Source organism: Stenella coeruleoalba (assembly GCF_951394435.1).
Source record: "Stenella coeruleoalba genome assembly, chromosome: 14".
Classification (NCBI taxonomy): domain Eukaryota; kingdom Metazoa; phylum Chordata; class Mammalia; order Artiodactyla; family Delphinidae; genus Stenella; species Stenella coeruleoalba.
In genome coordinates this window covers 73534307-73557762 of record NC_137160.1, presented here as the reverse complement: position 1 = coordinate 73557762, position 23456 = coordinate 73534307, and the positions used below count along the sequence as shown (strand labels likewise).

At 53.3% G+C, this 23456-nt stretch overlaps 1 protein-coding gene and 1 long non-coding RNA gene across 2 annotated transcripts; one reads left to right on the top strand and one right to left on the bottom strand.

Moving 5' to 3' along the window:
• Positions 1-282: 282 nt before the first annotated feature.
• Positions 283-17897, bottom strand: RAB35 (RAB35, member RAS oncogene family). The gene is made up of 6 exons (XM_079942590.1): positions 17692-17897; positions 12234-12284; positions 8902-9025; positions 4275-4399; positions 4062-4186; positions 283-2777 (listed from the first exon to the last, which is right to left on the bottom strand). Exons 1-6 carry the CDS (start codon positions 17741-17743, stop codon positions 2649-2651), a joined length of 606 nt encoding a protein of 201 aa, XP_079798716.1. The 5' UTR covers positions 17744-17897; the 3' UTR covers positions 283-2648.
• A 3-nt stretch (positions 17898-17900) lies between these two features.
• On the top strand, positions 17901-22746 carry LOC307197033. The gene is made up of 3 exons (XR_013831305.1): positions 17901-18724; positions 18973-19059; positions 22401-22746. It is a non-coding gene; the product is annotated as an uncharacterized lncRNA (long non-coding RNA).
• Positions 22747-23456: the final 710 nt, after the last annotated feature.

The window sequence follows — 23456 nt, the reverse complement described above, 5'->3', positions numbered from 1 at the left end:
CCCATCAGTGACAGTTGTTTTGTGAGCAGTGACCCAAGGCACCATGTCTACGCCCACCCTGGCCCCGGGCTCCCTGCCAGCGCCGCAGCTGCCCAGCTACAGGCAGGCCCTGCCAGCACCGCTTACCAAGCCGTGAGCAGATCCAACAGCTTGGCAGAAACTCTGAGGCAGAAAGAAATCACTGTAGGCAAAGCTTCCGCTGCATCCTTCTGGGCACACGGAGAATAAACATGGCATTTCCCCTGGCATCTTACCACATGTGCTCCCGGCCAGAGGGGAAGCTCAACCTGGACCCACCTTTCATGGAGAAAACAAACTTGGCTTCTGAAAGCATCCCTGAGCCTTGATGGGCACCTGTGCAGGACTCAGACCAGAACAAACAAGAGCTGGACACAATGGGTGGGAAGCAGCCAGGCCCACCCAGAGCACAGCTGGAGGAGAGGAAACAGACCCTGGAAGAAAATCTGGCAGCTTGAACCTTTATTTTTAGTATTTTTTTAAAAAGCATAATTAGAAACTTTCAATACAGAAATAATCCTAGCAAACCATTTAAAAGTTTTGTTGTTCAACAGGAATTTCACATCAGGTCCACCAGGATGCCGGTCCAGCCCTGAATTCCCCCTCCCCCACCCCCCATTCATGTGTGTGACACTCAGCGGGACAGGCACACTGTCATCACCAAATCACCCCACCACCTGGGTCTGGATGTCCAGTTGCCAGAAGCCACGGTGGCTTCTAGCCTGGGCTGGAAACTTCCAGGACCCCCTCCTCTTGCCGCTTGAATTTGCAAGCACTGCCACACCAGTGTCACCTCAGAGCCGAGCTGTGGCCCACCCAGGAGGCCTGAGCTCTCCACACCCTCCACGGGACCTGTGGTCACCAGGACGGTCCTGAGGATGGAGACCATGCTGTGGCTCTCAGCACCCCAACCAGACAGGGCTACCTGCTGTCACCCCCACAGCACCGCCTTCCCAGGCCCAGCGCTCCCACCTCATCCTGTGGCTCCAAAGTGAAGGCCTGTCACACAGAACTATGGGCTTTTGGCAGTTTGGGGAAGTGGAGAGACAGGACACAAGAAACCCCCAGTTTTTTACTGATTGAAAACCCATCAACAGTGACATGGAAAATGTGCAGTGAGATCTGTGATGTGATTGTCCAATCAGGGCTTGGCCTGGAAATCACCTAGGAAAAGAAATCTCGTAAAACACATCATGGTGTTGAAATAAATTATTCCCAGGTTACGTGATCCTTTTAGAGGAAAGGTGAATGAAGCGTCTCGAGGGGGTGGCGGTGACAGTCATCAAGTGCAGACGACCCTGGTTTCTCCTCCAGGGCACCACGGTGGGTCAGAGCTGGCTCCCAGCCCCAGCGGCCATTCCTTCCCATTCACTAAGAAATCCTCATGCTACCTTTGTACTAAAACAGTCCTGTCAGTGATCCAAGGCTACCTGCGTGCAGCTCAGAGACATTGTCCCCACAGCCCAGCGGCCCCTGGCACCCACTCCCCACACTCAAAGGTGCCTGGGGCTGCATCGGAGACCCACGACTCAGCGGGAGGCCCTGGGCCGACAGAGACCGGGGTGGAAGGCCCCTCCTTTCCCACCAGCAAACCACCGGGAAGGCAGAGCCGCTCAGCCAAGAGCCCGGCTCCATGATGACAGGAAGCCATTCAGTTTTTCTAAAAACACTGGACCCAAAGTTGGGCGGCCACAACTTTTGATGCTGTGCCAACCAAACCTCAGTAAGAGAAAAAGAGTATGAGGAACTTAATTCATTTGATTTGGCTTCATTTTTCTTTATCTGTTAAAATGATGCTCCTTAGTCCCCCTGCAAGCCCATCCCTGCACAAACACACCCCTACCTTTCTGTTGGAACCAAAACAGGTTGGTATATAAATTAGAAGCCACGGCTCCCTTGGGTTTGTAGCTCAGAGGCATCTGGAAGGCAGGACAAGAAATCCGTTGGCCAAAGGGCAGGAGTGACTCCTTCTGTGGAAATGAAGGGCCAGGCCTCTGATGGGAACCCCAGGCCCACTTCAAGGCCAGGTTTCCTCAGCTGCCAGAATGGTTACAGGATGGGATGGAGAGGGGAGGGAGCTGGGCCGGCAGAGGCCCTGAACAGGGGTGAGCCCCTACATGCCAGGGACAGACACCGACAGCCTGCAGGAGAGAACGAGTCACGTGGAGCCCACTTCACCAGCCCAGGTTGGCAAAAGGTATGTCTAGCATGTAATCCTGTCCCCTCAGGAAGCTGCTGGCAGTAAGTTGGGGTTGGGTGGGGAGGGGGTGTCGCAGCAGGCTGGCATTAGGGAGGCAAGAGCCAGAGCAGGACAAGGGTGATGCGCTGGTTAAAGCAATATACATTATGTACAAACTCCGGTTAATCAGTCCGCTTGGCTGGCAGCGTCCTCGCCGGGCCCAGGCGCCTTGGCCGGGGGGCAGGGGCGCCAGAAGGGAAGGGCAGGCTGTCCAACACCTTCTTGGCACTCGATGGGGGAGGGGAGGAAGTGCCGATGGCGCCTCCCGGTACAAAAACGTGGAGAGAATTCTTTAAATAACGGCACGAAACAGTGTCCCCCAGGAGAGGAGCCCCCTGGCCTGGGGCAGGGGGAGTGGCCGCAGTGCAGTCTCTGCAGTGGGCTGGGGGCATTAGCAGCAGCGTTTCTTTCGTTTACTGTTCTTCGTGAGCTTCACCACATCGTTCTGTTGTTGCTGCTGCTGTTTCGCTAAGTTGTCTTTCTTTGCTCGGAGGACCAGCTCTGTGATGCAGTTGAACATCTGTGAGGGTGAAGGAGGCAGGGCAGGCCTCAGACCAGCGTGGAGGCCCCATCACAGCGTGGCCAACTCCCTGCCTCCCCAGGCCCAGCTTTCTAGTTCTACAGGTGAGTTTTTTTTGTATGTGTATCTTCAAACCCTATCTAGAAGGAGGTGGTGAATTATAAAGGTCAAAGAGGAACAACATCAAAGACCTTTGAGCTACGTCTCAGGGAAGGGGTTTTCCAGTCTTTCTCTTAAAGGAGAAAGAACTCCTTTCCTTCAGTTGGACTCCAGACAACACAGATAAAGGTGCCCCTGCGATGGACCAGAAGCACCCAGAGCCTGCCCGCTCCACGCTACCTCCCTGCACACCCTGCCTAGAACCTTCCCCGGACCACCCCACAGCTCTCCTCCACTTCTGGGAAAGGTAGCAAGTATGTGACATAATTTGCTTCACTCATTCCCGCAACCCGGGAGGCAGAGGCTCTCACCCCACCCCAATCTACACAAGCAACAGTGAAGCGTGGAGAGGACTCAGGGCCCCGCCACAGGCCCCTAAGTGGAAAAGCCCACACTGTGACCCTAGCCTGACGCAGGTGCCCGGGGTCCCTGCAATCAGGCAGCCCGAGCCCAGGATGCAGTGGGATCTGGCGCCCCTGGGCTCCACACCCCACAGGCAGGACCCTCCTGAAGCCATGAGGGCAGCCAGCCTGGGCTTGTGGCAAAAGGTCCTGCTTTTCTCCAAAGACTCACAAGCGCTTTCCAGCAGCTGCAGCATTAAGTGACAGGAGGCTGCGCCGGTCTAGAGGCCCAGCCAGTCTGAGGGGATGTGCCTCCCCAGATGCCTTTGGGGGCTCGCCCGGACACCCACCCAAGCAAGCTCTGGAGGCCACAGGAAAGCTAGCTGGTCTCTACAGGAGGCCAAGGCCCCAAGGAAAGCCAGAGAGCAGGAAGAGGTGACAGTGGGGAGGGACGGGGAGGCAGAGGACTGAGTGGACACTGTGCACGGCTGTGGTGTGGAGCACGTCATAGTTTGACTCAGCTTCTCACGAGCTGGAACCTGTTTCCCATTTGAAACATGGGACTAATTTACCTCAGAGGACTGGTGAGATATGAGGTGGCACCTGTAAAGAGCCTAGCACAAGGCCTGGCACACACAGGAGGCACTCATTCAACGGCCGTTAGTGTGATGTTTTCTGTCGGCCACCTGGATGCCCCGGGCAGGCCAGGGTGGGGCAAGGAGGCCATGGTGGTGGAGCAGAGCTGGGCCGTGCTCACCCCCTGCCCCTCCGGCGCAGGCCTCACCTCTTCCACGTTGACATTCTCCTTGGCGCTGGTCTCAAACAACTGGATCCCCATCTGCCCGGCGAATTTGTAGGCGTCTTCTGTCTCCACCACCTTCCGCTCAGGGTCGTCATTCTTATTCCCCACTTCAAGGCAAAGCAGGGTCAGCCCAGCCCCGTGGGAACGCCCTGCCACCCTCCATCCCACTGTCTACCCTGCTGGGTCCAGCCTCACCTAGTATCCGGCACACGTCATCACAGTTCTGGTTGATTTCGTGAAGCCACCGCTTGACGTTGACAAAGGATTCGGCGCTGGTGACGTCATAGACCACGATCACCCCGTGAGTCCCCCGATAATATCTGTAGGGCCAGGGTCTGCGTCAGAGCTTCAGCCTAAACAAGAGTAGCCCCTTCGCAGGACCCGCCTGCCCGCATCCAGACAGCGGCTGGGAAACGGCGAGGGGGCGAGTGCTTTCCCCCAGCACGCCTGGTGTCTCCTCTCCCTCCGGCCTCGGCTGGACATCCAGAGCCCAGCCAGCAGGTAGGCCGCCGGCAGCACTGCTGCTCATGCTGCTCCCCAGGCACGGTAAATGGGGAGCGCTCGGCCCTGCGGTGGCCAACCAAATCGTTCAGAGGCTGCCAACAGCTTGAAACTTCTTTGAAGTTGTTTTATTTTTAAAATTCAGGCGATGTTTGCATTTGACATCATATTACCACTGTCCTCTTTTTAACATTCAAAACTTTTTTCTGTCCTCAAATCTGTCATAGTAAAATGCCATTCCAAGAACACGCACCACTTGTGAAGCCTGCCAAGGTCTGTTCTCACTCCCCTGGGGGCAGGTGGGCACCTCCCCTCCTGCCACTCCAGGCTCATCCAGGCCGGGGGGCAGGTAGGGCATGGAAATGACCTGGGCATCAGGACGCATCCAAAAGCACAGACCCCGGCGCCTACGGTCAGCTGGAAGGTCTGCAAGGCAGGAGGATGTGAACATTCCTCTCCAGACGCCACATCCCCCTTCACTCACATGGTTCAGGAGGACAGATGGAGGACATCAACCCTGGAAGGAAGAGGAGGACAGAGCCTCACACTTCTCCAGAGAGCCTTCACTGACCCAGTGGCCAGGTGACACCCCTTACCCTGACACGTCACATCACCCAGCGCTGCAGAGATTCTCACTCACCAGGGGTTTCTGAGAACAATGAGGGTAAGAACCACTGCCTGCAACAGGCCGTGCTCACGGGTAGACGGGGACTCCCCCCCGACCCAGCCCATAGCGCCTCTGCCCTCCCGGGGCTCATCAGGGCCCCAAGCCCGTAGGAAAGCAGCCCCTCCCAGGTGGCGGTTCTGAGGCACCACAGGCTGCACGAGGATGGGGCCGGCCAGGCTGGCAGGTGCAGCTGTGCTCTCACCTGCCTGCCCGTCAGCACTCTGGCTGACCCCTCACAGTCGAGGCCCGATCACAGGACACAGGTCAGAAGAGCTCCATCTATGAAAGGCTGTGGGGCCCTGGGAAGGTTACTGCATGCACCTCATGGCACCTCGGTTTCCTCAACTGTAAAATGGGGGTACTAGGACTCTTGGGGTGGTTGTGAGGACTAAGGAGATAATACATATTTCCACAAGGGCCAGCTCTTTATTATCACTATTACTATTCCTTCAGTGACAATCTGGGCCCCCGACACAGATGGAAGAAAACCAAGGGACAGCATGGCAGGCAGCAGCAATAGCAGCTTCCCCAGGCCGGCCACCAAGGCAGTGAGAAAAGCCCAGCCTCTCTCACGACCCTGGCTCTCCACCCTCAGACACCCGCTGACATCCCCCAGGAGCTTCATCTGCCCGCAGCTCTGCCTTCCTGGGGACACAGCGCCCTGCCCTGGGGAGCCCGAACAATCAAGCCATCCAGGCCCTGCCCCTCCCTGCCCCCTAGAGCACCAGGTCATCACCTGGGTCCACCTGGTGGACACCCACCTGAGCAGGTGCAGGAGAGCATGCCGGGAACCAGTGAGGACAGATGATTGTCCCCCTCCAACAAAGGACATGCGAGCAGTGGACTGTGTTTCCAGACCCTCCTTTGCTGAAGACAGTTGAAGATGCCAAGAAATACCTACAGCCGCGGCCCCAGCACAAGCCCCCACTGCTTCCCGGGACCCTCCGCCTTCTCTGGGACCCAGGCAAGGGGGTGTCACCCGAGAGAACCAGTCCGGAGCTCAGAGCTCGGGCGAGGAGGGCACCGGTGTGCTGGGCTTCCACCTCCTCCTCCATCAGTCATCACGTCCACGCGCCACAACTTGGCTCTATGCCAGCACAGCGCCGGTGCTTCACACCCACGACCTTACTGATCTTTGCCACACCTGGTACAAGACAGGAGGGTCACCACGTCACCAGTGAGGATGTAAGGCTGAGTGGAGTGAACTGCTGCAAGCCACAGCCTGGGTCTGAGCCCAGGGCCAGGTACGGAAGGGGCTTCCCTGCCTCCGCCTCGCCCTCTGCCCTCAGCACCCCACCCCAGCCCGTGCCCCCAGCCACAGCTCAGGGTCAGTGAACCCCAGCCACCAGGAGGCAAGAAACAGTGAGGGGGACAACAGGGTGTTCTCAGCAGGCTAACAGGATGCAATTTTAGTTTCTCTTTTAATGCCCTGAATCAGAAAAGGCCACGTTATTGCCCCCTGATTGCCCCAATCCTTGGAAGAGAACAAACTCCTGAAACAAACTCCAGACTCCTTCCCTCAGCCCGCAGGCAGGCCGACTGGCGTGCGGCACTCCCCCTTCCCGTGCAAACCCAGATTGCCTGCAGGCAGCGGAGTTCTCCCCCAGAGGATGAGTGAGGCAGTTCACCCTCTTCCCGATGCCCTGGAAGGAGCTGACCTCAGGATGGCCGGCCGGGCAGGGCCGTGCTTCTCTGCTGAAAGGGCTCAGGCTCCCCCGCCCCACTGCCCTGCCTGGAGCATTTCTTGTGGCCACAGGCCCAGTATCCTCAGATGCCCTGAATTCCCTGACTGGTTTTAACCCACAGGAGGCACCAGAGCATCTGCCGTCTGCCTCAGCCCCGGCCCCAGTCCCGTGGCGGTGGAGGGCCAGCAGAGAGCAGAGCTGTGGACCAGTTAAAGGCAAGAGCTTCGGCATCAGCCAGACCCTCAGTTCAACTCCTAACCAAGCAAGCTAGGTTACTTCACCCTCTCTGGGCCTCAGTTTTCTTGTCTGTAAACTGGAGATAATCACAGGACTTTTTATCAGGATTAAATGAAATGAAGCAGGTAAGGTCCTTGGCGACAGTCCCAGCCCAGAGTAAGGATATCTGGGGGTCAGTGCCCGTTCCTCCCGACCCCGACAAGAGGTCTTGGTCTTATTCAGGCCTAGATGCTTGGGCTGCCCAAAGCTCATGATGTCTGTCCTACCCCAAGGACCCCCTGACCCCAGCTGCCCTCCTTAGCTGAGGCCTCATTGGCAGCTACCAAGACACAAGGGGGCTCAGGCAGCTCATCGGGAAGTAGTTGCAGAGACCTGCCTTGGGCAGCCCCCAGGACTGGGGACCCCCGGGGTCTCAGGGAGTCACAGATCCTGGCTCGTGTGCTCACCACAGGGCTGGCCCAGTGACAGAAGGCCGCCCCCGGCCTGCTCAGGCTCTGGCCCCTTGAAGCCCCTTGACCAGGGCCACCCATCCACCCAGCTGGCACCCCTGGACACCCCGACACTCCCAGCCACCACCGTGGGGGCTCTTCGACCCTCACACTTCCCACCCCTCAGATCCTGAGCCACCTCTTAGATGGGTGGCCAGCCGGGGGTCTGCCCCATTTTCACCCTGCCGGGAGGAGACGACACTCCCTCGTGCCTTCCCAAGAGCCCCACTCACACAGGCTCTGCTGGGGGAGGCAAAGGAGAGGCCGATGGAAGAAGCGACTACTCCAGGCCAGGCGCTGGCTCCTGCTCTGCACACACCCCAGTGTGGAGCGCAGGCGCTGCCCATCACAGGGAGCAGGACCCCCTCGGAAGCTCCCTCGTTTGTAAAACAGGGATGATGAGAGTACCAGCTGCAGGGAGCTCAATGGCATCATCCATGTTCACACGTGGATGTCCCCAAGCACACTGGACTTGGCATTAAAGCAAATCCCAAAGACAAGCCCCCTGGGAAACTGAAGCATAGGGTTTAGGCAACTTGCCCAAGGTCACACAGCAGAGCAAAAATGTAAATTCCCAAGTGTCTGCCTTCATAGCCCTGCTCTTTCCTGGAACCTGTTCCATTAACCAACAGCCACTCCACAGGACCCCTGCTGTCTGGCGCTCCAGCTAGGTTTTCCTCCTGTTTACAGCTAAGAATTACAAAGGTACTGCAGCAGCAAAGGAGGACAGCCCTCAGCATGAGCTGGGTTCCCAGTAGACAGCTTTGGGGAGGAGGGGCCACCCAACGGCCTCCTACCTACCAGTGCTCCTTCCAGGCCTCCCAGCAGAGGGAAGCCCCCTCTCGGAAGTCAGGGTGGTGACGGGAGCCTGCACAGCTGACCTCACGACCCCGCCTGTCACAGCTGACACCTAACAAGAGCACTGTCATTGCCTAAGTGTTTCACCACCTGGCAAAGCCAACATCACCACTGCTACCCCATTTTAAAGACAAAGGAACCACAGGCCAGAGGGTCAGCGGACTGGCGCACGCTGTCCCACCACGCCCCCTCCTCTTCTTGCAGCCTCAGGAAGAGGAAGGACCCCACTTGACGCCACCCACTGCAGCCGGCAAGGAGCTCACCTCCCAACAGTCGCGGGGGCCCGCCCCAGTGGCATTTCTATCGTGACCCGGCACTAGTGGCTCAACTGTGTCTGAATGTCGGTGGCAAGGGGTCTGAGCAGGAGCGGGGCTGGCCTGACTCACGTGGAGGTGATGGTGCGGAAGCGCTCCTGCCCGGCCGTGTCCCAGATCTGCAGCTTCACTTTCTCCCCGTTGATCTCCACAGTCCGAATCTTAAAATCCACTCCGATCGTGGTGATGTAACTGCCTGCACACACACAGATGTTAGCAGGGCCCACAGGCCGCCCTGGTCAGACCACGCCCTAAATGGCACAGGTGACCCTGGGCTCCACTGTCCCGCCCCGCTCACTCCAAGTGCCTGGAGGACACAGCCCTGAACAAAAAAGACAAAGTCCGAGCCCCAAGGTGAGGGCAACAGACAGGATACAATGAAACAGTGATAAAGAAGACAATTTCAAGAGCAACGAGTGCCACAGAGAAAATAAAACAGGGGACGTGACTGGGGGGAGGGGACATGCCCCTCTACTAGAGTGGCCGTGGCATGGACGCATTCACTGTGGCCTGGGAACGGTGGGAGCCTATGATGCATTCCGGGCTTCTCTTTTCTAGTCCAAACATTTTAAATGACCCACAAAATTAACTTCCTGAAACATAAGTCATATGCACACTACTATATGTAAAATATATATATCTATATACAAATAAAACAGATCACTAATAAGAACCTATTATATATATATAACAGGAAACTACTCTGTAATACTCTGTATGGGAAAAGAATCCAAAAAAGAGTGGATATATGTATTTGTATAACTGATTCACTTTGCTGTACAGCAGAAAATAACACAACAGTGTAAATCAGCTATACTCCAATAAAAACTAGAAAAATAAAACTAAGTCCCACCCTGCAATTTGAAAAACACTGCTCCAGGCAGAGGAGATGGCAGCAAACGTAGCAGTGGTGTGTGGGGGGGTGGGGGGTAGTGGCCTGAGGTCAAGCACACGGAGGGAGGCAGGTTCGGGGTGGAGGTGAGCAAGGCCAGATCTTGGCCTTTGTGCCATTTTCAAGAGCTTGGACTTTCTCTTTTGTGTGTGACAGGGAGGCACTGAAGGGTTTAATCCAAGCATGAGAGCTGCATTGTAAATAGCTCTCTTGGGGCATCTGTGTGAAAGATGGAGTTAAAGAGAATTTTTGGCAACAGAATAGTCCTGTCCAGGCTTACAAAGGCCGAATGCTAGAAGAGCCCATGTTCTCACTCCATTTGGAGCTGACAGTGTGACCCGGTGCCGCAGACAAGACACACACACAACTGACTCTATCAAGTGTGTAGAGTGGATAGGAAAGGTCAAAGTTCAAAGTGGGGTGGAGATCAAGGAAGGCTCTCGGGCGCAAGTCACATTTAGACCTGGCTTGAAAGAATAGGTATGATTTCAAAGGCTGAGATTAGCTGGGGGAAAGACATCCCACCCAGAAGAAAAGAACTGAGGCAGCACAGAGGACAAGGCGGCATCTGGCTCTCTGCGGGGACTGGATTACACCAAGGAGAGCAGCCCAGCACCTAGTGCTGTGGGCACCTGATACACAGCTGATGGCTGAATAAGTGAGCGAGCTAGTGAAAACACAGAAAAGCATGAACAGACAGCATGAGGTAGGAAGCTGGAAAGGTGAACTGAAGATAGATTATGAAGGCCAGTGGTTTTCAACAGAGGATTGTTGAGTCACCCCCCAGAAGACACTTGGAAATGTCTGGAGACATTTTCGGCTGTCACAACTGGGAGGGGGAAGGGTGCTGGCATCTAGTGGGTGGAGCCCAGGGATGCTGCTCAGCATCCTTCAATGCACAGGACAGTCGCCACAGCAAAGAGCTACAGGGCCCAGAGCATCAGTGGTGCTACAGTGGAGAAACCTTGCTGTGAACTCTGCTCACTTGAGAGGACCGCTGAGGTTTTTAAACAGAGGAAACCCTGCCAGAGACATGCATTAGCAAGATAAACTCAGCAGTCTGGTACGGGATGGGCAGGAGCTGCTGTAATGCTTCGGGCTAGAATCAACAGCAGTCTGAACTGGTAGTAGAAATGGAAAGGAGGAGAGAGGTTGCAAAAGAGAACCGTCCAAGAGTTGAGAGCTGACAGGAGGGGGAGTCAGAAGGACATAAGGAGGAAGAGGAATGTTTTCCAGCACAGTGAGAAGTGCCCACTAGTCACCATTCTCGAACAGGAGACAACGACAAACCCCTGGTGTTTACTGAGAGATTACTTAGTCCTGGGGAATCCTCGCAGTAACCCTACGTGGGAGGGATGGGGATTGGTCCCACTTTTAAAGATGAGCTGAGACTCAGTCACACTCACGGTCACATAGAGAAGACAACTCTTTCCAATGTCATGCCACCAGGGGTGTGCAGGGCCACTGTGAGGAGAAACCCACCTCTCCCTTCCTCAAGAGAGAGGCATCCACCACGTAATCACTTCCTAAGTGAAGCTCGCCCCTCAATTGCATCACGGGAATTCCCAGAGGTAGTCACACATCAGTCCTCGATCAGAGAGGCCAAGACAGCCCAAAGCCTCTGCACGGAACCTGATGTGCTCGACCAATGAAAATGTGCCCCACTTCACCAGTGATCAGGGAAACACAAGACTGAACGAGCAGCACTTTTTGCCTATCAGCTGAGCAAAAATGAACACCACTAAGACCTAGTACCTACCAGCATTGACAAGGGGCTCTTTAGACCCCTTCAACTTAGTACAGTTTCTGTGAAAGGCGAACTGGCAGTACCTGTGAAAACTTTAAAAGCACATACCCCCTGACCTAGTAACTCCACTTTCATGCAAGAATAAACACACAGTGTGTCCCAAGAAATACAGCACCACTTAAAATAGAGGCAACTAGAAAGCATGCACGCATCAAGAACACTGTTACGAACAATGTGCATCCCTGAACAGCCCAGGAAGCTGCACAGCCATTCAAAAGTACCACAGGTCTGCATGTAGACGTGCAAGGATGATCCTTGATATGCCGAGGGGAAGGCAAGTGACCGGCCCACAGCGTGTGGAGTCGAGTGAGAGACACATCACACTGAGCAGAGGCTACCAGGGTACCCAGGACGGGGGTGGGGCAGGGGGTGGGGAGCAGTGCTCCTTTTTCACTGTATTGAGCCTTCCTGTTTGACACTTTATACAGGCATGTCCTAACTTGTCTTTTTCTTTCTTTTTTAAATGTTAGGACACAAAAAAGACCCTGAGTAGAAAAAGGATGGGCCTGCAGGAGGATTTTTTTGAACAAGATAGATGAAGACCGACCACAGAGACTTCTAACCTACGCCCCCTCCTCCTCCTCCCCTGTCTGGCAATCAGAATGAGGAACTTTTCTGACGTTAGGCAGAGGCCAGGGTGTTCTGGCGCCAGGGGAAGGGATGTTAAAACCAAAACACCCGGCAGCATCCCAGCGGCACACTCACCTGAGAAAGTGTTGTCTGCAAAACGTAACAGTAAACTGCTCTTGCCGACACCTGCAGGGGAGAAAGCAGGAAATGAGAGGAGGCCCGGGTCCCCACTCCAACCCCTACCCCTCTTCAGGGAGATGGTCCCGAGTCCTAACTCTTCAGAGGCAGAGCAGCACCCATCTTCCTCCCCAACCAGCCTGCACCAGAACACCTCTCCCCTTGGATCTCTGACCTCTTCCTCCATCTCAGTGTAAGACACGAGCTGGGCCCGTGTGAGGGCCAGGCCCAGCAACCCCAAGGAAGAGACCCAACGACGGACACGAAGCAGGGGAAGGCCGACCAAGGGATACTGGCCCCAAGGTGTGTCTAGAATGCAGTCCCTGGAAAATGCACATCACATGTGGAGCTTCGGTTTGGTGAGAGACAAGGGGCTGCATGGCTGCAAAGCACCCTGGAGATCCTCAGGGCTATTCTGCACATGAAGAAAGTGAGGCGCAGACAACTTGAACCGACTGTCGGCCACCTTCACCCCGGCTGATGCCACGGGTGGCTACATGGGCGGCGAGGGGGGCGCCCGCCTGACACCCCTCAGCTCAGGGGTGCTCAGGGTGCTCAGACCATTTCACTTCCCACAGTCTCTCCTGTTCCAAGAACAGGCAGAACCGTCATAGGGGTGGCTTCCCTTCACTTCAACACACGGCAGCTTTAGCCTCCAAGTGCACCTGTCCTGTGCCCTGTGTCCTCCTGTCTCCGCCCTTGCCCTCCCCCCAAGCCAGCTGGGTCAACCGAGCACAGAAGGAAAGCACTAGCACATGCAGGGCACTGCGTGTGGCTGGCACTCGGATGTTCCTGCAAGTCCAGCTGCATCTATTAAGATGAGGTATCAGAGGCTCCAAGAAGCTACACGGCTTGTCTAGGGGCCTCGGCAGGGGCGTGGAGCTGGATCTGAATCCAGGGCTGTCCACCCTGGAGCTCCACAGCTCTTGCCAATACATGCTGCTTGGGAGGTCTTCTTGCATCTGCTTCGGGAAGTGGAACAAAAAAACCCATAGTGGCTCCTGTGTCCCATGCCTGTCAGAGTCTTAGCAGCAGTGCTATCAAAGCTAGACAAGAGAAGATCTTAACCCAGGGTCTCAGACCCCAGGCCTACGCCCCCAGCTAAGAGCGAACTTTGAGTGTGTGTGCCTGGCTGTGGGGAAGAACCCGTGCGCTCACCAGATACTCAGAGGGAGCTGCCGTTGCCCCATTCCCAGCTGACCCAGGCGTCCTCTCTGGGCAGTCCTCTCTGACGATCTCCTCTGGGGACCTCTCCAAGTGGGTGAGTCGCCCAGCGATGCCCAGAAGAACTTGTCTCATGGAGTGAACCGGAGTCTGACCATCCTGAAGACAGGCTGGGCGCAGCTCTGAGCAGACAGGTGCCGCAGCCCTGGTCCCCGCCGCTCAGCCACAGCCTGCCGCGCTGGGGCCACTTCCTCTGCAAGGCTTCCTGCCCAGCCTGAGGAGAGCCCCAGTCCTGGGCTAGTCCCTCACGGCGCTCTGACCAGCGCCAACATCCCATCGGCCCTGCCGGCTCCTTGCTTCCTCCTGGAGCCTCCTGGCCCGCTTACTCAGCAAAAACCTTGTGTCTGAGCCACTGGGCCATGAGTTCCTCTAGGAAGGAGGTCTCGCTCCACTTGCCCTGCACGTTCACGGGGCTGGAAGCTGGGCCCAGCACTCAGTAGGGGCCAACAAAACACTGTTTAGTGAATTTATGACTAAGCCAATGCCAATCACAGACAGCCATGCTACCCAACGCTACAGCTGCAGCAGTAAAAGGAGCCCAAGCAGAGGTGGTCAAACTTTCGGGGGGCGGCAGCATCCTTTTTTTAAGTTAAATGGTATCTGACTCACATACGTCTAAGGGCGGGGGGTACTCTCTGCGTGAAGCAGCAGCGTCCCCCCAGCTTGGCCTCTCCGGGTGCTCTTCATTCACCCCAAGTTCATCTGCAGAGCTGCTCAAAACCACTACAGTCACCACGTCAATGGCTTCTTCAGGCCAGCACCCACCTCTGGCCTTGCTCTCCCCCCTGAAAGGAAGGGAAACCCATGCAGAGAAACACCGTTTCCTAAATACCCCTGAAGAAGCCACCTTAGGAACACACGCTGCTACCATCCACCCTGCAGCACCCGCCCAGGGGAGGAAGTGACGGGTACCAATCTGCCTTCACCACAGCCGAAGTCAGCAGCTTTCCAAGGGCCATGTCCAGCACGCACCCCGACAGGCCAGCCCCATCACCCTCAACCCTGCAGAGAGCACAGGCCCTGGCCCTTGATGCCTCTTGGTAGCAGGGAGACAGATTCTCTCTGCAAAAACCTTACCCCCCACTCTCAGTCACCACTGCTCTCCCTGCATCAAACTCCTTCTTGCCCCTGCCTTCTGCCTCTTGCCCTACACAGATGCTCTGGTCCTCAAAATGCCTCCATAGAAGCCCCCACCCTTGGCTGTGCTCCTCCCTTGCGCTCTAGTTCCCTCATCCCTCTTTGCTTCGGTTCTAGACTGTTGGAAACTCTTAGACCTTTGAGTAACGTGTTCTCAGGTTTAATCCTGGCTCAGGAACTAATTCCCTGTATAGGATCAGACAGGTCACACACACACCGCACCCCCGAGCCTCAGTTCACTCATCTGTGAGGTCGAAAGCTTCAATTAGACCTTCAACAGCCACTGCGGCCTCCAGGTTCTAAGGATGAGTCTGGCTGGCCCCATGGATCGGACGAAATGCTGTTACAAATCAGAGCCAATGTCAGAAGAGCATAAGAGAGAGTATACAATCTTAGGCACAAACAAGAGCTGCAAAAGCTGAGGGGTTGTATTCCAGAAGCGTGTACAATGTGGCAGAGTGGGAAGAAGAGCTCTAGATTTATACAGAAAGAAACTTACACTCATTGAGGGCCTACTGTGTGCCAGGCCCCACACCAGCTGCTCACAAAGCGTCATGTGCATTAACTCCTGGCTTTGCCTCTGAAGAGCTGTGTGACTTGGGGCAAGACAGTCAGCTACCCTGAGCCTTAGTTTCCTTATTTGACAAACCACACAGGCAACGTGTAAGGATCAAATGAGAGAGTGTCTATAAAATCGTTTGAAAAACCTTAAGGAAGCATCACATAAGGAGCCAGGTTCAGGGGAGGGCGTGATGTTAGTCTCCTTGCTCAGTTGCCAAAGCTTAGTTTGAACTTCCATGGCTACCATCTCCCAGCCTCATAAGCATCGGGCTTTGAGTATCAGCTCACTGTCAGGAGAAATTAAACTGTAAAACATCCATCTCCTCTACACAACGTAGTCCTATACGCTCGGACTGAACAAGGAACCAGGTCACATAAATCTTGACCCAGCGAGTCTTCTCCCACACCTAACTTCTGAGTGAAAAATCAATACACCATGCAAAATGTACAGTGAGAAAGGGGCCAAAACCATCCCCTGGGTTTCACCAGGGAGAAAAGCCAATAGGGTGCATCTTCTGGCTAAGCTTATGCTTTTCATTTTTGTATATCAATACACAGGCCCCAGATGTCTTGCAGAGGGATAGGGACCTTGACCATGGTAGCCTGACTTTAACTCCAAAAGGAGAGAAATCACCCTGGTGCCAGCCCCTCAGAACCAAGGTGAGGGCTGAAATCAAAACCTGAAAGGCATAAGCCTCAGGACCCCGTGAAATGCCCGAGGCCATCTCCAAGAGCGAGGCTACATAGCTTGTCTGGTTTTCTTTCATTCAAACCACAAGGAATCCATCCTCCACCTTTCTAACTCCTCCCCCAGCCACAGCTACTCTTCATCTCCCTAGTTAGCCCTAACTTTTCTCCCTTCCACCAGCAGCCTCAGAAGCCTCAGCCACCCTTCACCTGATCCAAACCACCAGCCACGTCCCAACCCGGCTCCACGGTGAGACCACGACCCACCCACCTTCCTGGTCCAGCTATGACACCGTCACAGCACTCCCACATCAGGGTCTGACAACCCCTTTGATTTGGTCCCCTTTTCTTAACAATCCATGGGTTCCACCACCAACCTGGCCCCTGCCTCCAGTAACATGACACCGCTGCCAACACTCAACTCAGGTCTGGTCTATAAGTCTGGCATGTTCCCAAGCCTCCCTCCCCATCATAAAATCCCAGCAACTCAGCTATGCTCCCATAAACCTCCTGGGGCCTGCCTCCCTGACCCCTTGGTCACCCCATAAACCTGCTTACCTGCCACACTCCAAACACTTCTAAAACCCTCCACCCTGGGACTTCCCTGGTGGTCCAGTGGGTAAGACTCCGCGCTCCCAATGCAGGGGGCCAGGGTTCGATCCCTGGTCGGGGAACTAGAGCCCACACACATGCCACAACTAAGAGTTCCCATGCTGCAACTAAGGAGCCCACCTGCCGCAACTAAGAATTGGCACAGACTAAATAAGTAAATAAATGTTAAAAAAAAAAAACTTCCACTCTTTCTCAGAAACCAGCCTATCTTTTCTTAAGACACTTGATATTCATTCATTCATTCAATAAGTATACATTAGGCATCTACTGAGTGTGAGGCACTGCACTAGGCACTGGAGAGGGAGCTAGGAACTCTACAGGAGTGTATAAATGGTCAAAGCACTTTTGTAATGTTGGCCAACCCACCTCCAACACCCGTCTAGCAGCAGACAGTATGTAACAGCAAACACACACTGAGCACTCACTATGTGCCCGGATCTGTTTTGAACACTGTGTGTGCATTATCTCATTGAATACTCAATCAGCCCAGTGAGGTAGATCCTATTACTATTCCATTTTACAGATGAGGAAATGGAACCATACAGAGGTAATAATGCAGCAGGAATGTACCAGGCCCTGCACAAAGTGCTTTACCTGTCTTACCTCATTTAAACCTCACAGGAATCCCATGAGGCAGGTTCTGGGAATATGCCCATTTTACAGAGGAAGAAACCGAGGCTTACAAAGGCTACTGATAACACATCAACAGCTAACATCTAACTGGAGCTCACTTTCTGCCAGGTCGAGTACTAAGCACTTTTCCAGCTGTATCTCATCCAATACTCACACCACCCACCGAGGCAAGTCCCCACTTCTCAGATGAGGGAACTGAGGCTCGGAAAGGCGAAACAACTCGCCCAAGGTCAGAGTGAGGAAGCTGGTAGCCCCAGGACTAGAACCCAGGTCTCTCCAACTCCAGAGATCGCGCGACTTGACCAAGGTCATACGTGAGGCAGGGACCGGCGCGGCGAGTGGACCGGGCGCCCAGCCCCAAGCCTCGCGCACCCTGCTCCGCAGCCCGGCACCCCAGCCTCACCTCGGCGCGGCCCGGAGCCTCTCCGCGCGCCCCTGGGGCCGCCGGCCGCCCCGCCCGCCCCGCGCGGGCCGGCACCTCCCCGACTGCCTGTCCTCCCCGAGGCTCCTGCGGGCCGCGCCCGGCAGGGCCCACGCCGCCTCCGGCCGCTGCGGCCCTTACCGCTGTCGCCGATAATGAGCAGCTTGAAGAGGTGGTCGTAGTCCCGGGCCATGGCGGGCGGGGGAGGCGAGCGCTAGCGGGCGCGGTCGGTGCTGGCCTCGCGATCCGCAGCTCCCTCCGGGGTGCTCCGGCAGCGGCGGATCCACTTCCCGAACAAACAGCCGGAACTGACAGAAACACCTCCCTCCGCTCCCCCTCCTCCTCCTCCTCTTCAGCAGCCGCCGCCGCTGCCACCACCTCCCTCCTTCCCGCCCCGCCCCGCCACTGCGCAGGCGCAGCGCCTGGCACCGCCTCTGCGCAGCCGCGGTCGCGGCCAGCCGCGCCCTCTCCGCGCTCACGCACTGCGCATGCGCTCTGGAAGGGTCTCGCGGGCGCTGACTGGTCTTCCCTGCGTCCCGTCTGTGAACGCCGCCGCCGCCAGCCCTCCGCGCCCCCCTGCCCGGAAGTCTCGGAGAGCGGAGCTGCGGTCGAAACCTAACTGTAAGAAGCCGAGAGTGCCGGAGAAGCCGGGCCGTGGTCCGGGACGGACTCGCTTCTTCATCTTCAAGACTCGCAAGCGCTGCGGAGAGAGAAAGACTGGCAGGCAGTGGCCGGCGGGGCGGCTCTTAGGCCGAGCTCCCGGTTTCTCGGGACTGGGGACTCGGACACTTCGCTCCCTTCTGTCTGGACGCTGCCTCCGGGGTGCTGGCACCGGGCCCTCCACCGTGTCCCGGGGCTGTGGACAGGACGCCTAGGCGGCTGGAGGCTGCGGAGTTTTACAGGACAGGAGCCGGGACGTAGTGTGTTAGGAGTGTGGCCTTTGACGTCAGCGCTGGGGCGAAGTCACATCCCAGCCCTGTGACCTCTTGAAGCCTAAGTTGCCCCGTTGGTAAAGCTGGGTGGGTGGTTCCAGATTCAGCGTCTCTTCCAGCTTGACACAGAACTTGGGAGATGAATGACCCGGCGTGTAAGATGCACCCCTGGGATCGACAGCAGCAGCTCCCGCGGCTTCAGTTGCACACCATCTACAGATAATACTTCTCCAGATCGCGTGGTAGGAAGACCTGGGCCGCAGAGGTTAAGCGGTATTCGGTTTATCATCAGCCCTAGGGTTTTTTTTTTTCCCGTTTTAGAGTAAGTTCCTGCACTAAAAGTAGGACGCGCCTACCGCCATCCTCATTTGTAGAAGGGAAAAAAATTGTTACTTATAAGTTCTGTACAGCCCTGTCCCTTTCTAGTCAAGTACCTGTTGGATATTTCTACTTGTTTTCTCAAACTTCTTTTTATCTTGACTTTATACAGAATACTGCTTGTGGAGTTTTTTTAAATGTACAGAAGATTACCAAAAAGCACAAGTTACTGTTTTTCCCTCAGACCCACTCCTCACAGGTAACCCCTGTTAATAAGTTTCTTGGATACCTTAAAATGCTTAACAAATATTTTCTGAATGCATAAATGTCCTTCAATGAATTTTCTTTGCCTGTGCAATCACATGTGTATGTAAGTTGCCTTTTCTCTTTAACAACATACTTAAACCTTCTGTCATTTCACAGCAGCGGGGTACTGGCACTCCATCATATGGTGGTATTTAACCACTCTGCTGTTGATAGGCATTCATGTTTATAATTTCTTGTTATTATAAACAGTGTTGCAGGGAAGATCCTTGAACAGCACATGGAGTGTCTGACTCAAACTTTGAGTTGTTTTTCCAGGAGCTGAGAATCAGCCTGGTGATGACAAAAGAACATGGACTTGGGATCCAAAAGTACTAGCTGGGAGGGGAACTATTCATATGATCACTGAAAAAAATGCTTCTTGGTCTGGGAAAGGTTAGTGGGATCGCCTTTGATCCAACAGTTTTAGGAAATATAAGGGAAGAAAGAAGCCTCAGAGTATTCCCCAGGCAAGCACATCCTCCCCTGACCAGCCAGTGAGGCAGGTCACTCTAGATCATCTTCTCAACCTGCTCTGGAATCAGAGACTTTGGTTCAGATGCTTTAGAATCCTGGCTCCATCTCTTAAAAGCTTCGAGATTTGGAAAAGTCACATCACAATGTCTCAGAGCCCCAGTTTCCTCAGAATAGTTGTAAAGATTAGAGATATGTTTGCAAATTACCTGGCTCATATAGGCATGTGATAAACAGTAACTAATGCTGTTAAACCAAGGTCATTTTCCACTGACTCATTCATGCTTTCGGCCATTTCCTGTTGCAGACTCAAGCACACATGCCCAAGGCAGCCTCCTGATATCAGGACTGTAGGATACTTTGAAGAAGTAGAACAGAATTGGCCATTATCCAGACTCCTGACTTGCCTGCCTTCTGGAAAGCAATAGGCATTAATTCCTTCATTTATTCAAGTAGCCATTTAATGAGTACTCACTATTTATTATGTGCCACAGACTATAGGGTAGAGCTTTTCCATTCCAGGAGCTTTCAGTCTCATTAGAGATAAGACACACTCATGAGAAATAAAATATACAAGACAATGCAAGAGAGGAAATAGCTGTCAAGCAGTCTAGACTTCAGAGGAGAGCTATCACTTTCAGCTAGAATGATGGGGAAAGGATTTCATCATAAAGATTTCATGATGGAATTGGAATTTAGAGAGCTGTGAATGGCGGGTGTATTTAGATAGCTGCTGTCACAGCCGTAAGGATCATCTATTTTAGCTTTGAGGGAGAATCCCCTGCAGGCCAGGATGTGTGCCTGGCTCCCAAAAATGAAACTGTGAGCACATTTTTCTCTAGAAACATTGTTTTAAATTATCTAAACTACAATTCAATGACTGGAGCTATGTTATGGTAGCTAGATTATAAAGTCTATATTTAGAAATAGACATAAACTTTTGTGATCTGAGGTAAGTAGCAGTTATGTGCCACTGATGGGAAACTTTGTTCCACTGTTCTGAACAGCCAGCTTACAGATGAGCTTTGCAGTACCACCTGTTCATACATTAGAAACTACAATAGGGAAGCATTGAAAGTTCTTGAGCAGAGGAGCAATATCAAAATCTCTGGGGAAAGTTATCTGGTGCAAGCATGCAGGACGGATTTCAGCTGCAGAGCTATAAAGGTTACTGCCGAAGCCCAGGTGTGAGGTAACAGAAGGAAGGGACAGATGCAAAAGATAGTATGCAAACGATATCTACCAAATTAGTGTTTTTTAAAAAATCACATAGGGAATTCCTTGGTGGTCCAGTGGTTAGGACTCTGCACTTCCACTGCAGGGGCCCGGGTTTGATCCCTGGTCAGGGAACTAAGATCCCACAAGCCACGTGGCACAGCCAAAAAAAAAATAATAAGATAAAAATCACAAAATTTACCTGACAACTGGATTCCTTTGCTAATTCAGTAAGTATTGTGTGCCTACTAGGTGCCAGGCACTGAAGATGTAACAGGAACAAAACAAAGCCCCACCCTTGGGGAGCTTATGGTACAATTGGGGAAGATGAGTCAACGTACATTTGAGGGCTCACTGTGTGCCAGGCACTGATGGAGGAGCTGGAGATGTAGCAGTAAATAAAGCTTTAAAATCCCTGCTTCTGTGGAGCTTACATTCTGAGAATGCAAATATGTGTTAAAAGGAAAAACCAAGGAGTAAGGGGGACAGGAGTGTACACAGGTTTACAGAACAGAAAGTGATGCCGTGGAGGGGTGGGTATATACTGTTCATTCAATAAGTTTGGTTGTGAATGAAAAGAGAAATGGAGTGGCTGGTGAGAACAGTGGGGTGAATAAAGTATTTTTCAGGATAGCGTAGGTAGAGGATTGGCAGCCAGTGAACAGTAAGGACTGAGCAGTAAGGGTAGAAGGAAGATGGGTTAAGAGCACTTTAAAAAGCTCAACTGGCAAAGAGGAGCGTAAAGAAGTGTGGTGTCAGAGGCTGAGGGTAAAGGAGAGGGACCCTCATGCCTGAGGTGCCTCAGGGTAGCAGTAGGAGAGATGAGGGCCAGTGTGGCGGAGGCCTGGAGGGAACCTGTGAAATCCACAATTCAGACTGGTCAGCAATGGATTCTAAAGTTGCTGAAATAGGTATCGAAGGAGGAAGCATATGCTGCGATCATGTAATGGGGGAATTCGGTGTAAACAAGAATTGAGAGGGCAGGTACGCTGAATGTCGGACTTCAAATGAGTGGGATGGGGCACCGTCCAACATGCCGGTCCAAGAGGGAAGGACTAAAGGGAACCATCTGGTCTCTCCCTTGATGGGACTGGGAATTGGCCCTTTACCCCCTCACCTGCATGCCTGAGGCCATATCAAGAGACTTGGCAATCGCTTTGCCCTGCGCTTCGGCAGCCCCCTCAAATCAAGTGACCATGAAGTTCCTTGACTGCAGGATGATCCTTGACCATCCTGATATCCGCTGGGGACTAGCACATGGTAGGCACTTGGTTTCTGTTCAGTTAAAGTGAAGCCACACACAGAATTTAAAGAGTTAGAAGGAACATCAGAAATAATCCAGTTTAAAAAAAAGAATCTGGTTGAACTCTCTTGGAATTTGCTTTCTGTGAGGAGTGGGCCAAATTTGGGGTCTGTCACGTTATCAGGGTCAAACCCCCTCCCACTAAACCCTTCAGTAGGATTTTTCTCCCATCTTCGAGATTACGGTTTTCAAAGTATGGGCTGGGGACACCAGGACTCCCTATGACCCTTTCAAAGGATCTGTGAAGTTGAAACATTTTCACAATACTGAGATGTCATTTGCCTTTTCCACTCATTCCTTACAAGTGTACAGTGGAGTTTTCCAGCGCCTGCATGATATGTGACATTGCAGCAGACTGAATGCAGAAGGAGACATGAGAATCCAGAAGTGAAGAGGCTTGCAAAAATGCAGAGCAATGCCACTCTCCTCATTAAAATGGCTTTTGGGAGATGCAAGAGGGAAGACATATGGGAACATATGTATATGTATAACTGATTCACTTTGTTATAAAGCAGAAACTGACACACCATTGTAAAGCAATTATACTCTAATAAAGATGTTAAAAAAAAAAAGACCCAACACAGCCAAAATAAATTTTAAAAATTTTAAATATAAATAAATAAAATGGCTTGTTTTGGAAAAAATATCTGTTATGGTTATTTATGCTAATATGTAATGGATTTATTCTTTTTAAACGAATTAATAAAGCTTTTATAGTTGACCAGTTTTGCTGTCTAAGATGGTAAGTATCAGTAGGCAAATTACATATAAGCCAGAGCTCTTTGGGTCCTCTATCATCTTTCACAGTGTGAAGGAGTCTTGAAGCAAAATGTTTGAGCAACTCTGGGTTAGATACTGCTGCACCCAGCTTCCCACCTCCCTTTTCCATGGGAACCAAAATGGTAAGAAAGATCTAACGTAGCTTATGACCAGGCTGCCATCTCAACCAGAGAGCTCAGAGCAGCATCACAAAGTGACCGGTGTTTCCATGCAGACACACTCAGGAGTCTCACCCAGAAATCCCACTGAGCTAATAATCCTTGGACCAGTTTTTCTAGTTTCCTAAGCTTTGTTAATATCAACACTACCCTTCCACCAGGGAGGCCTGCAGGGAACCCTCCTAGCAGCTGAGAACCACCCAGTGAAATAACTGCGCTCCACCTCTTCTGAAAGGTGAAACCTAGTCACTCCAGAGAGCCACACGCCAAGAACTTGACTGTTTCCTTTGTTAAATTCACCTTCCAAAAGTATTTTTATAGTATGGCCCTGGGACGTGGTGACCAGAGTTATCAAGAAATGTGGGTTTTTTCCAGTTCTGCAGCCAACTGGCCACACAACCTCAGAGACGCTCCTTTCCTTCC

Excerpts from the sequence above, each read along its gene's own strand:
- RAB35 (XM_079942590.1), bottom strand. The coding sequence starts at position 17,743 with ATGGCCCGGGACTACGACCACCTCTTCAAGCTGCTCATTATCGGCGAC. Across the intron at positions 9,026-12,233 it reads TGCAGACAACACTTTCTCAG|GCAGTTACATCACCACGATC; the intron begins GTGAGTGTGCCG and ends GTGTGTGTGCAG. Across the intron at positions 4,187-4,274 it reads TGACGTGTGCCGGATACTAG|TGGGGAATAAGAATGACGAC; the intron begins GTGAGGCTGGAC and ends TTTGCCTTGAAG.